Source organism: Oncorhynchus kisutch, linkage group LG28, assembly GCF_002021735.2.
Source record: "Oncorhynchus kisutch isolate 150728-3 linkage group LG28, Okis_V2, whole genome shotgun sequence".
Taxonomy (NCBI): Eukaryota; Metazoa; Chordata; class Actinopteri; order Salmoniformes; family Salmonidae; genus Oncorhynchus; species Oncorhynchus kisutch.
The window spans coordinates 18438283-18454513 of record NC_034201.2 but is presented as its reverse complement, the minus strand read 5'-3'; the positions used below and the strand labels follow the sequence as shown (position 1 = coordinate 18454513).

The 16231-nt window shown below is 45.3% G+C and overlaps 1 protein-coding gene across 1 annotated transcript in view; it reads left to right on the top strand.

Annotated features, from left to right (window-relative positions):
- Positions 1-239: 239 nt before the first annotated feature.
- Positions 240-16231, top strand: part of LOC109872669 (protein POF1B-like) — a 66007-nt gene continuing 50015 nt past the window's right edge. Inside the window, exons 1-2 of the mRNA XM_020463980.2 lie at positions 240-980; positions 12278-12373. Coding sequence (XP_020319569.1) covers positions 642-980; positions 12278-12373 — 435 coding nt within the window. The 5' untranslated portion in view covers positions 240-641. The remainder of the gene's footprint in view (positions 981-12277; positions 12374-16231) is intronic.

Below are 16231 nucleotides of genomic sequence, written 5' to 3'. Positions count from 1 at the left end.
ATGTGTATGAATTAATGTTAGAGTACTATTATACAGTTGACCAATTCATTTTATAGTGTATCTAAGTGGCTTGGGTTGCTTTCAGAAACAACAACGGTGTGCATCGTTAATTCAACGAAAACTACTGAACGACCAGTTGGAAAAACGTGATTATGGTGGCCCAGAAGGCACTTATTTAGCTTACCATATGGTGTGCTGCACGAGTTTGTAATTTTAGCTGGTGACTCCTCAGCACACCTACCAAACGGGGGAGAATGTATTCAAGGATGTTGAAGAATGGTGTACACCGGTTTGGGAAAACGTCGTTAGGTAGGCCTACAAACCGTCATGAAACGTAGTAAACGTTGAGGCGAACTGAACGTTCATTTGCCTAGATTTCAGGTAGGCTACATTCCCTGTGATTTGAGAACAACGAGGTATGACAGGAGGACATTTGCATAGATCTCCGCCCCCAATGCTTTCGTTGCGTAGTAGTACAACACAAAACACCTTCACAGTTCTCAAAGTTCAGTATTTCAGAGACTGGACCTAGTTAGTTTACTCTGCTACAATATTTTAGTGATAGACGTTCGCACGCGCGCACTCATTATCTAGCCAAAGTTTCAACCTGGGTGGAATTTATTCTTCGCACTCGCAGCAAGATGTCTATTCAGAATACCTCCACGTCATACAGGACCGTCAGCGTCTCGTCGGACCCAGCCACCACAGTTCTATCGCCGGGCCAATACATCGACGGTTACAGAACTATGAGTGTTTCGTCTGCTCCGGTACAGTATGGCATCGGTAATGGCTACGATACCGTGCGCTACCTAATGCCAGTTCAGCAGGCGAGTCAGCAGCAGCAGATGCAGTATGTGCTGGTCAACCAGGCCCCTCAGGTTATGCAGCAGATGGTGTCACCTGTATATTTGCAGAATATCCAGAGGGTCCGTGTAAATAGTTTGGAAGAATCAGACATCTACCGAGAACAAATTGTAGAGGTGAGTTTATTACAATACACTATGATGGATATTTATTTTGTGAAGAAATAGGCTTAGTGCCTGTAAAAGTATCACAATTTAACATTCAATAATATAACATGTATCTTAAGTATGTAGAGAACTGTTCATCTATTAGGCATCATCTATTAGGCTACGTATGATCACATTAGGGACCATCGGAGAATCCACCATCTATGAGCAAGTAAAGAGAACAGCATGTCAGTGCAGGTCCACATGACAGGTCTATCATAATCTGCCCACTGTGTAATTGTCCCTAACCATTCATTATTCATTTGATAATCATGTACAGGAAAAGCCACAACCATTTGCTCCAGTATAACCCTACACCAGAGAAAATGAAAAATATGAATGAAGCATAATTTACTGAATGCTTGTCTTGTCTTGGGTCCCACAGGGTACTTATGTTATGGAGCGAGCCAATCCTAGTCAAGTTCAAACCAGCTGCCACACCTTATATAATAAAGCAACTTTTTATAAAAATGTTTACATTTTTTATTTAACCAGGTAGGCCAGTTGAGAACAAGTTCTCATTTACAACTGGGACCTGGTCAAGATAAAGCAAAGCAGTGCGACAACAAAACAGAGTTACACAAACAAACATACTGTTAAGGCAGATTTCCTCCTCTTCCTCTGAAGAGGTGAAACAAGGATCGGACCAATATGCAGCGTGGTAAGTGTCCATGGTTTGTAATAAGAAAAAACTGAACATGAACACATACAAAATAATAAAGTGAACTGGCAACGAAACAGTCCCGTGTGGCACAAACACTGACACAGGAAACAATCACCCACAAAATACCCAAAGAACATGGCTGCCTAAATATGGTTCCCAATCAGAGACAACGATAAACACCTGCCTCTGATTGAGAACCAATCTAGGCAACCATAACCAAACCATACATCACCCATGTCACACCCTGGCCTAACCAAAATAATAAAGAAAACAAAGATAACTAAGGCCAGGGCGTGACAGGGCGTGACCCCCCCCCCCCCCCAAAGGTGCGGACTCCCGGCCGCACACCTAAACCCATAAGGGAGGGTCTGGGTGGGCGTCTGTCCACGGTGGCGGCTCTGGCGCGGGACGTGGACCCCACTCCACCATAGTCTTAGTCCGCTTTTGTGGCATCCTAGGAACGCGACCCTCGCCGCCAACCTAGGATTGTCAACCCTACTAAATGGCCCCACTGGACTGAGGGGCAGCTCCGGACTGAGGGGCGGATCCTGGCTGACTGGCGGCTCTGGCGGATCCTGGCTGACTGGCGGATCCAGGCTGACTGGCGGCTCTGGCGGATCCTGGCAGACTGGCGGATCCTGGCAGACTGGCGGCTCTGGCGGATCCTGGCGGCTCTGGCTGACTGGCAGATCCTGGCTGACTGGCGGATCCAGGCTGACTGGCGGTTCTGGTGGATCCTGGCAGACTGGCGGCTCTGGCGGATCCTGGCAGACTGGCGGCTCTGGCGGATCCTGGCAGACTGGTGGCTCTGGCGGATCCTGGCGGCTCTGGCGGCTCTGGCGGATCCTGGCAGACTGGCGGCTCTGGCGGATCCTGGCTGACTGGCGGATCCAGGCTGACTGGCGGCTCTGGCGGATCCTGGCAGACTGGCGGATCCTGGCAGACTGGCGGCTCTGGCGGATCCTGGCGGCTCTGGCTGACTGGCAGATCCTGGCTGACTGGCGGATCCAGGCTGACTGGCGGTTCTGGTGGATCCTGGCAGACTGGCGGCTCTGGCGGATCCTGGCAGACTGGCGGATTCTGGCAGACAGCCGGCTCTGGCGGATCCTGGCAGACTGGTGGCTCTGGCGGATCCTGGCAGACTGGCGGCTCTGGCGGATCCTGGCAGACTGGTGGCTCTGGCGGATCCTGGCAGACTGGTGGCTCTGGCGGATCCTGGCGGCTCTGGCGGCTCTGGCGGATCCTGGCAGACTGGCGGCTCTGGCGGATCCTGGCAGACTGGCGGCTCTGGCGGATCCTGGCAGACTGCGGCTCTGGCGGATCCTGGCAGACTGGCGGCTCTGGTGGATCCTGGCAGACTGGCGGATCCTGGCATACTGGCGAATCCTGGCAGACTGGCGGATCCTGGCTGATCCTGGCAGACTGGCGGCTCTAGCTGATCCTGGCAGACTGGCGGCTCTGGCTGATCCTGGCAGACTGGAGGCTCTGGCGGCTCCTTGCAGACTGGCGGCTCTGGAGAGGCGGGAGACTCTAGCGGCTCTGGACAGGCGGGAGACTCTAGCGGCTCTGGACAGGCGGGAGACTCTAGTGGCTCTGGACAGGCAGGAGACTCTAGCGGCGCTGGAGAGGAGGGAGGCTCTAGCGGCGCTGGACAGGCGAGGCGCACTGTAGGCCTGGTGCGTGGTGCCGGCGCAGGTAGTACTGGGCGGAGGACAAGCACCTCAGGGCGAGTGCGGGAGGGAGGAACAGGGAGTACTGGGCTCTGGACACGCACAGGAAGCCTGGTGCGGGGGGCTGCCACCGGAAGGCTGGTGCGTGGAGGTGGCACTGGATAGACCGGACCGTGCAGGCGCACTGGAGCTCTTGAGCACCGAGCCTGCCCAACCTTACCTGGTTTAATGCTCCCGGTCGCCCTGCCAGTGCGGTGAGGTGGAATTGCCCGCACTGGGCTGTGTAGGCGAACCGGGGACACCATGCGTAAGGCTGATGCCATGTACGCCGGCCCAAGGAGACGCACTTGAGACCAGATGCGTAGAGCCAGCTTCATGGCACCTGGCTCGATGCCCACTCTAGCCCGGCCAATACGAGGAGCTGGTATGTACCGCACCGGGCTATGCACCCGCACTGGGGACACCGTGCGCTCCACAACATAACATGGGGCTGACACTCGGGCTTCCAGCCCTGCTTCCGTGCTTCCTCTTCAAACCACCGCCTCTCCGCTTTGGCTGCCTCCAGCTCTGCCTTGGGGCGGCGATATTCCCCCGGCTGCGTCCAGTGTCCATCTCCATCCTGTATCTCCTCCCAAGTCCAATAGTCCTGATTGCGCTGCTCCACCTGCCGCTGCCTGTCACCACGCTGCTTGGTACTGTTTTGGTGGGTGATTCTGTCACGGCAGATTTCCTCCTCTTCCTCTGAAGAGGTGAAAAAAGGATCGGACCAAAATGCAGCGTGGTAGGTGTCCATGGTTTTTAATAAGAAAAAACTGAACATGAACACATATACAAAATAATAAAGTGAACTGGCAACGAAACAGTCCCGTGTGGCACAAACACTGACACAGGAAACAATCACCCACAAAATACCCAAAGAACATGGCTGCCTAAATATGGTTCCCAATCAGAGACAACGATAAACACCTGCCTCTGATTGGGAACCAATCTAGGCAACCATAGACTTATATAAACACCTGAATGAACACAACTACATAAATCTACAAAAAAAACCTAGACAGTACAAACACCCTAGATGAGACAAAAGCCATACATCACCCATGTCATACCCTGGCCTAACCAAAATAATAAAGAAAACAAAGATAACTAAGGCCAGGGCGTGACACATACAGTCTGTAACACAAACACACATTACAGCAACTTCTTACGCCCCTCTGAATCAACAGCCCTGTCATCACTCTATCTGCAGCTGTGTTTCTCTTTGAACATCTTCTGATTCATCTTCTGAAGTTTTACAGAAATTCAAGTGTTTTTTCTTCTTTGAGATTGAATGTGTAACATGTAACTAATAACAACAGTAGCATGTCCAAAATGTTTTGAATGGTGTGGCCAAGGTGGGGCACACCCAGTTTAGGGGGGCCATGCCATTTTGTGAGGGCGTAGAGTTGCAGAAAAGGGTATTTCGTCATTGTCAAAAGCACAAGAGATACTGTTACATGACAAACAGGAACCTGGTATATTACTATATACTTTTTCTGCCCGTTTGGAACAGTGTAAACAACACTAAATAAAGTAATACCAGAGTCTGTTCTAATGCTTTATTACAGCATAGCAACATTTAAAAACACACGGATTTGTGAAATTGCTTTATCCCACATTTTGCGGTTGCAGTATGATATTAAACAAACACATAGATAGGCAACAGAAGCAGGTACAGAAGCATAGTGCTGATAGGAATCAACTCTGACTGACCGCAGCGTCTGTGGGTAGTCTAAACCGGCACACATTTTGGGATTTTTCACACCTAACCAAGCTATTAAACTATCCTTTTGTAAATGAATGGGGTTGTGAATATTTCTGTCCGAGGCTCTCTCTCGCACTAGTCCTGCATTGGGCAAAAAAATCAGCAGGCGGGTGGTTCCGAACTTGGGTAAATACAATGGCCCAATTACACTTGACAGGATACTTGTGCCTTACAGCCCATTACATGAACGAAGAGTGGGTGTTATCCACCACGGAGTTGGACAGAGCAACTCAAAACTGCGGATAAAATAAGGTCAGCTATTGTGAAAGAATAGGGTGGTAGGGGGTTACTAGCTAAGAACAATGTCTAATTGCTGACATAAAAAAGTGATACTTAAAAGTCTAGTTTATTTTTAAAATGATTTAAATAAAACATGGGGGGGGAAATGGTGTTGTACATGTCGCAATTAATAAATGAATATCCACACTATAAGGAGATTTGATGTAAAGTCCCTCTTTTTAACTCACCTGCATATTCATTTTCTTTATTCTTTCTTTGATGTTAATTTTCCATATACTCCATTATGTACAATTGCACTAAATATTATTTGAATATTGCAAGATTTTAAATCCCGGCAGTCTTAAACATGACATTCAGGAGCAAAAGGTTTTCAATAGTTGTTTTTAATTCATAAAAAGTTTCATTTATTTATTCATTTCACCTTTATTTAACCAGGTAGGCAAGTTGAGAACAAGTTCTCATTTACAATTGCGACCTGGCCAAGATAAAGCATAGCAGTGCAACACGAACAACAACACAGAGTTACACATAAACGTATAGTCAACAACACAGAGTTACACATGGAGTAAAACAAACATAATACAATAATACAGTAGAAAAATGAGTCTATATACAAATCAAATTTATTTGTCACATACACATGGTTAGCAGATGTTAATGCGAGTGTAGCGAAATGCTTGTGCTTCTAGTTCCGACAATGCAGTAATAACGAACAAGTAATCTAACTAACAATTCCAAAAAACTACTGTCTTATACACAGTGTAAGGGGATAAAGAATATGTACTTAAGGATATATGAATGAGTGATGGTACAGAGCAGCATAGGCAAGATAAGGTCGCAATTGTAAATGAGAACTTGTTCTCAACTTGCCTACCTGGTTAAATAAAGGTAAAATAAATAAAATAAATACAGTAGATGATATCGAGTACAGTATAACATATGAGATGAGTATGTAAACAAAGTGGCATAGTTAAAATGGCTAGTGATACATGTATTACATAAGGATGCAGTCGATGATATAGAGTACAGTATATACGTATGCATATGAGATGAATAATGTAGGGTAAGTAACATTATATAAGGTAGCATTGTTTAAAGTGGCTAGTGAGATATTTACATAATTTCCCATCAATTCCCATTATTAAAGTGGCTGGAGTTGAGTCAGTGTCATTGACAGTGTGTTGGCAGCAGCCACTCAATGTTAGTGGTGGCTGTTTAACAGTCTGATGGCCTTGAGATAGAAGCTGTTTTTCAGTCTCTCGGTCCCAGCTTTGATGCACCTGTACTGACCTCGCCTTCTGGATGACAGCGGGGTGAACAGGCAGTGGCTCGGGTGGTTGATGTCCTTGATGATCTTTATGGCCTTCCTGTAGCATCGGGTGGTGTAGGTGTCCTGGAGGGCAGGTAGTTTGCCCCCGGTGATGCGTTGTGCAGACCTCACTACCCTCTGGAGAGCCTTACAGTTGAGGGCGGTGCAGTTGCCATACCAGGCGGTGATACAGCCCGCCAGGATGCTCTCGATTGTGCATCTGTAGAAGTTTGTGAGTGCTTTTGGTGACAAGCCGAATTTCTTCAGCCTCCTGAGGTTGAAGAGGCGCTGCTGCGCCTTCTTCACGATGCTGTCTGTGTGAGTGGACTAATTCAGTTTGTCTGTGATGTGTATGCCGAGGAACTTAAAACTTGCTACCCTCTCCACTACTTTTCCATCGATGTGGATAGGGGGGTGTTCCCTCTGCTGTTTCCTGAAGTCCACAATCATCTCCTTAGTTTTGTTGACGTTGAGTGTGAGGTTATTTTCCTGACACCACACTCCGAGGGCCCTCACCTCCTCCCTGTAGGCCGTCTCGTCGATGTGAGCAAATGAGGTGAGATAAGGGAGGTAAAGGTAAAAAAAGGCCATGGTGGCAAAGTAAATACAATATAGCAAGTAAAAAAATAAAATAATAATAAATAAAATAAACACTGGAATGGTATATTTGCAGTGGAAGAATGTGCAAAGTAGAGATAGAAATAATGGGGGTGCAAAGGAGCAAAATTAATAAATACAGTAGGGGGAGAGGTAGTTGTTTGGGCTAAATTATAGATGGGCTATGTACAGGTGCAGTAATCTGTGAGCTGCTCTGACAGCTGGTGCTTAAAGCTAGTGAGGGGATAAGTGTTTCCAGTTTCAGAGATTTTTGCAGTTCGTTCCAGTCATTGGCAGCAGAGAACTGGAAGGCGAGGCGGCCAAAGTAAGAATTGGTTTTCGGGGTGACTAGAGAGATATACCTGCTGGAGCACGTGCTACAGGTGGGTGCTGCTATGGTGACCAGCGAAGTGAGATAAGGGGGGACTTTACCTAGCAGGGTCTTGTAGATAACCTGGAGCCAGTGGGTTTGGCGACGAGTATGAAGCGAAGGCCAGCCAACGAGAGCTTACAGGTCGCAGTGGTGGGTAGTATGGGGCTTTGGTGACAAAACGGATGGCACTGTGATAGACTGCATCCAATTTATTGAGTAGGGTATTTGAGGCTATTTTTAAATGACGTCGCCAAAGTCGAGGATCGGTAGGATGGTCAGTTTTACAAGGGTATGTTTGGCAGCATGAGTGAAGGAGGCTTTGTTGCTAAATAGGAAGCCAATTCTAGATTTAACTTTGGATTGGAGATGTTTGATGTGAGTCTGGAAGAAGAGTTTACAGTCTAACCAGACACCTAGGTATTTGTAGTTGTCCACATATTCTAAGACAGAACCGTCCAGAGTAGTGATGTTGGACGGGCGGGCAGGTGCAGGCAGCGATCGGTTGAAGAGCATGCATTTAGTTTTACTTGTATTTAAGAGCAATTGTAGGCCACGGAAGGAGTGTTGTAAGGCATTGAAGCTCGTCTGAAACCAGATTGCATAGCGGAGAAGGTATGGTGGGATTCAAAATGGTCGGTAATCTGTTTGTTGAATTGGCTTTAGAAGACCTTAGAAAGGCAGGGTAGGATAGATATACTGTAGGTCTGTAGCAGTTTGGGTCAAGAGTGTCCCCCCCCCTTTGAAGAGGGGGATGACCGCAGCTGCTTTCCAATCTTTGGGAATCTCAGAAAGAGAGGTTGAACAAGGTAGTAATAGGGGTTGCAACAATTTCGGCAGATAATTTTAGAAAGAAAGGGTCCAGATTGTCTAGCCCGGGCTGATTTGTAGGGGTCCAGATTTTGCAGCTCTTTCAGAACATCAGCTGACTGGATTTGGGAAAAGGATAAATGGGGAAGGCTTGGGCGAGTTGCTGTGGGAGGTGCAGTGCTGTTGACCGGGGTAGGGGTAGCCAGGTGGAAAGCATGGCCAGCCGTAGAAAAATGCTTATTGAAATTCTCAATTATAGTGGATTTATTGGTAGTGATAGTGTTTCCTATCCTCAGTGCAGTGGGCAGCTGGGAGGAGGTGTTCTTATTCTCCAAGGACTTTACAGTGTCACAGAACTTTTTTGAGTTTGTGTTGCAGGAAGCAAATTTCTGCTTGAAAAAGCTAGCCTTGGCTTTTCTAACTGCCTGTGTGTATTGGTTTCTTGCTTCCCTGAAAAGTTGCCTATCACGGGGGCTGTTTGATGCTAATGCAGAACGCCATAGGATGTTTTTGTGTTGGTTAAGGGCAGTCAGGTCTGGAGAGAACCAGGGGCTATACCTGTTCCTGGTTCTACATTTCTTGAATGGGGCATGCTTATTTAAGATGGTGAGGGAGGCATTTAAATAAAATAACCAGGCATCCTCTACTGACGGGTTGAGGTCAATGTCCTTCCAGGATACCCTGGCCAAGTCGATTAGAAAGGACTGCCTGCCGAAGTGTTTCAGGGAGCGTTTGACAGTGATGAGTGGAGGTTGTTTAACCGCTGACCCATTACGGATGCAGGCAATGAGGCAGTGATCGCTGAGATCTTGGTTGAAAACAGCAGAGGTGTATTTAGAGGGCAAGTTGGTTAGGATGATATCTATGAGGGTGCCCGTGTTTACGGCTTTGGGGTGGTACCTGGTAGGTTCATTGATAATTTGTGTGAGATTGAGGGCATCAAGCTTAGATTGTAGGATGGCTGGGGTGTTAAGCATGTTCCAGTTTAGGTCGCCTAGCAGCACGAGCTCTGAAGATAGATGGGGGGCAATCAGTTCACATATGGTGGCCAGAGCACAGCTGGGGGCAGAGGGTGGTATATAGCAGGTGGCAACAGTGAGAGACTTGTTTTTAGAGAGGTGGATTTTTAAAAGTAGAAGTTCAAATTGTTTGGGTACAGATCTGGATAGTAGGACAGAACTCTGCAGGCTATCTCTGCAGTAGATTGCAACACCGCCCCCTTTGGCCATTCTATCTTGTCTGAAAATGTTGTTGTTCGGAATGGAGATTTCAGAATTTTTGGTGGTCTTCCTAAGCCAGGATTCAGACACGGCTAGAACATCCGGGTTGGCAGAGTGTGCTAAAGCAGTGAATAAAACAAGCTTAGGGAGGAGGCTTCTAATGTTAACATGCATGAAACTAAGGCTATTACGGTTACAGAAGTCATCAAAAGAGAGCGCCTCGGGAACAGGAGTGGAGCTAGGCACTGCAGGGCCTGGATTCACAGAACTCTGCAGGCTATCTCTGCAGTAGATTGCAACACCGCCCCCTTTGGCCATTCTATCTTGTCTGAAAATGTTGTTGTTCGGAATGGAGATTTCAGAATTTTTGGTGGACTTCCTAAGCCAGGATTCAGACACGGCTAGAACATCCGGGTTGGCAGAGTGTGCTAAAGCAGTGAATAAAACAAGCTTAGGGAGGAGGCTTCTAATGTTAACATGCATGAAACTAAGGCTATTACGGTTACAGAAGTCATCAAAAGAGAGCGCCTCGGGAACAGGAGTGGAGCTAGGCACTGCAGGGCCTGGATTCACCTCTATATCACCAGAGGAACAGAGGAGGAGTAGGATAAGGGTACGGCTAAAAGCTATGAGAATTGGTAGTTTAGAACGTCCGGAACAGAGAGTAAAAGGAGGTTTCTGGGGGCGATAAAATAGCTTCAAGGTATAATGTACAGACAAAGGTATGGTAGGATGTGAATACAGTGGAGGTAAACCTAGGTATTGAGTGATGAGAGAGATATTGTCTCTAGAAACATCATTGAAACCTGGTGATGTCATCGCATGTGTGGGTAGTGGAACTGAAAGGTTGGATAAGGTAAAATGAGCAGGGCTAGAGGCTCTACAGTGAAATAAGCCAATAAACACTAACCAGAACAGCAATGGACAAGGCATATTGACATATTGTTCTGCAAGGGCCGCGGCTTTTGTGGAGCGATGGGTAACGATGCTTCGTGGGTGACTGTTGTTGATGTGTGCAGAGGGTCCCTGGTTCGAGCCCGGCGAGGGGACGGTCTAAAGTTATACTGTTACATTGATGCTGTTGACCCGGATCACTGGTTGCTGCGGAAAAGGAGGAGGTCAAAAGGGGGGTGAGTGTAACGGATGTAAAACGGCTAGCTTAGTTAGCGGTGGTGCGCGCTGAATAGCGTTTCAATCGGTGACGTCACTTGCTCTTAGACCTTGAAGTAGTAGTTCCCCTTGCTCTGCAAGGGCCGTGGCTTTTGTGGAGCGATGGGTAACGATGCTTCGTGGGTCACTGTTGTTGATGTGTGCAGAGGGTCCCTGGTTCGCACCCGGGTATGGGTGAGGGGACGGTCTAAAGTTATACTGTTACAGCAGCATAAGCTTGAAACTTTTAATTGAGGAACCACTGTATGTTTGTGTGCATGGGAATTTTTTATGGGCTTTATAGTAAAGGCATGTCATTTAACTGTATTAGCTTTTAATGTGTCAGTGTCACATCCTGACCTTAGTTCCTTTTTTATGTCTCTATTTTAGTTTGTTCAGGGCGTGAGTTGGGGTGGGCATTCTAGGTGTTGTTCTATGTTTTTGTATTTCTGTGTTTGGCCTGGTATGGTTCCCAATCAGAGGCAGCTGTTTATCGTTGTCTCTGATTGAGAACCATACTTAGGCAGCCTGTTTTCCCACTATGATTTGTGGGTAGTTGTTTTCTGTCTTTGTTTTAGTTACCAGACGGAACTGTTTCGGTTATTATTTTTGTTACTTTGTATTTTAGTGTTCAGTTTAATAAAATGACGTACACTTTCCACGCTGCATATTGGTCCGATCCAAGAGGAGGAAAACCGTTACAGTCAGGAATACAAACAGTCAGGATGTTTTCATCTGATTGTCAAACGAATCACTTCAAAAAGTAGGTTAAGTAGGTTACTTGCGCACATTTGTCTACTCCAAAATAAGTCCAGCATGTGTACAGTGCATTGTGCACACACCATTTGAATGGAACGGGACATCTATTACAAACACAATACGTGTAATGACATTCAGCCTATCAAGTGGCGTGTATTCATGGCTGCCAAGGGAAGCCAGCCCCCCCCCCCCCCCCCCCCCAATTAAAAAATAAACAAACCTATAAAATTATTTCTCATTCTTGTCTACCCGTGTTTCATAATTTCCATTCATAATTTTCCTTCAATTTGCAAGAGGCTGCAACTATTTAACCAGAGGGAAACAGTGGTCCTCTGTCTTAGCATCAGCTACATGGGCTACAGATAACATGACATGTCATACTCTTTTTTTGGCCAGATGGCATCAGAAACATGTGCTACACATTCAAATCAAATGAAAGTTTATTGGTCAAAGCTAAGTCAGAGGGCGCTGTTTTGCTCACTCTGATGCTTTCTCCGGTGAGATTGATGAGTCTTCCTGTCAGTGTGCGTCTTTGTCAAATGTATCACTATATTCAGAGGTGACCTGGGCACCCTCTGGACACACCACTTATTACATAGTAAGTACTACCTCTAGTGCTATGTAAATATATTTACTGTAATGACATTTTGCCTGTTTTTGTTTTGCCTCCTTCAGAACGTCAATGGGAAAACCCCTTCTGTATTCAGCCAGATGTCTAGCTCCATCAAGAGCCCTGAGCCTAGTGTTGAAGAGGAGGAGGAGGAGGAGGGGGTGAGAGAGACTTTCACACCTGTACATGGCATTTACTTGTGTATCACTATCTCACACAGACACACACACATACACCTGCGTACATGCACAGTTATGTAGTGCACATGCAATAATCTAATTACACATGAACAAACACACTTACATATTGTAATTACAGCTATTTTATAGTGCACTTAAGCTTGGCCTAGCTAACCTAGTGGTGGCTTGGAGCACATTTCAGATCCATATGATTAGATTTATACTAAGGCTTCCTCTGAGACACACCCACAGACCAGACCCTATAGCTAAAACTTAGACTTCAACATTAATTTGGTTTTATGTTAATCTCTCTTAATACAACCTGCCTGAGGTAACATCAGGGGTATAACATAAATTATAGAGTATAGAGTAAAATAAAGTATAGTACAGTATATTGCAGTTGAACTTTGTTCACCTGCGCTGTCCCTGGTCATATGCAACGCTAAGCTTTGGGCGAGGTTAGGATGCCTCACACCACCCTGTTATCCAGCAGCCTTTATTGTGGTCGGAAGGCAGCAGCTCTCTTTGATTGGGCCAGAGATGTCATGATGATTATAGTTGTTGATGTTAGCTTGCTGTTGGAAACATTGACTGCCTTTCATTGCTGTTCAGTATTGTTGTTGTTAAATAATCATCACAGCACACTTGGGTCAAGTCAAAGTGTGTGTGTGTACTTGTCTTCCTACCTTTTCAGGACCCCAATGTCCTAACAATTCACCTGAATATCAGATAACAAAAACTTTTTTTTAAAAGCCAGGACTTTTTTCATGTCCTGAATTTGTTCAAGTGCTATTTTAAGTTTAAGGGTTAGGTTTATGGGTTTTGGGGTTAGGGTTATGTTAGGGATAGGGTTAGGTTTAGGGTTAGGGAAAATAGTATGGTCAAACATTTTTACTTCCCAAAAAGTCCTGAAATGTCATGAAAATGTGCATGTGTGTAGATTTGGTCTAACCGGGGATGTCTTTTTAGCCACTGCCTAGAAGGCCAGCATCCCGGAGTCGCCTTTTCACTGTTGATGTTGAGACTGGTGTTTTGCGGGTACTATTTAATGAAGCTGCCAGTTGAGGACTTGTGTGAGGTGTCTGTTTCTCAAACTAGACACTAATGTACTTGTCCTCTTGCTCAGTTGTGCAGCGGGGCCTCCCACTCCTCTTTCTATTCTGATTAGAGCCAGTTTGCTCTGTTCTGTGAAGGGAGTAGTACACCGCGTTGTACAAGATTTTCAGTCTCTTGGCAATTTCTTGCATGGAATAGCCTTTATTTCTCAGAACAAGAGTAGACTGATGAGTTTCAGAAGAAAGTTCTTTGTTTCTAGCCATTTTGAGCCTGTAACCGAACCCACAATTGCTGATGCTCCAGATACTCAACTAGTCTAAAGAAGGCCAGTTTTATTGCTTCTTTAATCAGAACAACAGTTTTCAGCTGTGCTAACATAATTGCAAAAGGGTTTTATAATGATCAATTAGCCTTTTAAAATTATAAACTTGGATTAGCTAACACAATGTGCCATTGGAACACAGGAGTGATGGTTGCTGACAATGGGCCTCTGTACAGTGGGTTGCGAAAGTATCCACCCCCCTTGGCATTTTTTCTATTTTATTGCCTACAACCTGGAATTAAAATAGATTTTTGGGGGGTTTGTATCCTTTGATTAACACAACATGCCTACCACTTTGAAGATGCTAACTATTTTTATTGTGAAACAAACAAGAAATAAGACAAAACTTGAGCATGCATAACTATTCATCCCCCCCCCCCCCCCAAAGTAAATACTTTGTAGAGCCACCTTTTGCCTTAATTACAGTTGCAATTCTCTTGGGGTATGTCTCTATAAGCTTGGCACGTCTAGCCACAGGGATTTTTGCCCATTCTTCAAGGCAAACTTCTCCAGCTCTTTCAAGTTGGATGGCTTCCACTGGTGTACAGCCATCTTTAAGTCATACCACAGATTCTCAATTGGATTGAGGTCTGGGCTTTGACTAGGCCATTCCAAGACATTTAATTGTTTCCCCTTAAACCACTCGAGTGTGATCCACTTGTTCTGCTGGAAGGTGAACCTCTGTTCCAGTCTCAAATCTCTGGAAGACTGATACAGGTTTCCCTCAAGAATTTCCCAGTCCCTGCCGATGAAAAACATCCCCACAGCATGCTGCTGCCACCACCATGCTTCACTGTTGGATGGTGTTCTCGGGGTGATGAGAGGTATTGGGTTTGTGCTAGACATAGCCTTTTCCTTGATGGCCAAAAAGCAACATTTTAGTCTCATCTGACCAGAGTACCTTCTTCCATATGTTTGGGGAGTCTCCCACATGCCTTTTGGCGAACAACAAACGTGTTTTCTTATTTTTTTCTTTGAGCAATGGCTCTTTCTGGCCACTCTTCCGTAAAGCCCAGCTATGTGGAGTGTACGGCTAAAGTGGTCCTATGGACAGATACTCCAATCTCTTCTGTGGAGCTTTGCAGCTCCTTCAGGCTTATCTTTGGTCTCTTTGTTGACTCTCTGATTAATGCCCTCCTTGCCTGGTCTGTGAGTTTTAGTGGGCGGCCCTCTCTTGGCAGGTTTGTTGTGGTGCCATATTCTTTCAATTTTTTAATAATGGATTTAATGGTGCTCTGTGGGATGTTCAAAGTGTCTGATATTTTTCTATAACCCAACCCTTATCTGTAGTTCTCCACAACTTTGTCCCTGACCTGTTTGGACAGCTCCTTGGTCTTAATGGTGCTGCTTGCTTGGTGGTGTCCTTTGCTTAGTGGTGTTGCAGACTCTGCGGCCTTTCAGAACAGCTGTATATGTACTGAGATCATGTGACAGATCATGTGACACTTAAATAAAGTCCACCTGTATGCAATCTAACTAATTATGTGACTTCTGAAGGTAATTGGTTGCACCAGATCTTATTTAGGGGCTTCATAGCAAAGGGGGTGAATACATTTCCATGTTTTTTTTTGAATTTTTTGAAACAAGTAACTTTTTACATTTCACTTTACCAATTTTGACTATGTTGTGTATGTCCATTACATGAAATCCAAATGAAAATCCATTTACATTACAGGTTGTAATGCAACAAAATAGGAAAAACGCGAAGGGGATGAATACTTTTGCAAGGCACTGTACGTCTATGTAGATATTCCATAAAAAAATCTGCCGTGTGCAGCTACAATAGTCATTTACAACATTAACAATGACTACACTGTATTTCTGATCAATTTAATGTTATTTTAATGGACAAAAAATGTGCGTTTCTTTCAAAAACAAGGACGCTTCTAAGTGACCCCAAACTTTTGAATGGTAGTGTATATAGTTCCTATCTAGTTTTGGTCATTTAAGTTGACACTGAAACAGTCTTTTAAGCATTTATATCAGAAACAAACCTGTAGTTAGCTCCAATGACTGTAATTTCCTCCACATTAAAAGGATAGTTCGAGATTTTGGCAAGTCTGATGAGTACGAATAGCATGCTAACTGTTCCTTTGTACTTTCAGTCATTGCGCTAGTTAGCATTGGCTCATGAAACTACCTCTGGCTTCCTTCATACTGGATGCAGAGACAAACAAATGGTATCCACGATGGTATTTTGTTGCAGCTAGTGATATTCATAAAATAAATATTTTTTCACTTAAAAAAATTGCGTAATATATCACCCACCTCCCCCCAAGATAAAAAAACACATTTGCGGAACCCCTGCAGTACCTTTAGGGGTCCACGGACCCCAGTTTGAAAACCTCTGTTCTAGAGCAACAAGTGGACAAATAGCCTACCAAATGTCTGTAATTATAAGCAGAAAGATATCTATATGAGGCTTTAAAAACATATTTCCCCTGCACCCCCTGTCCCAAAAA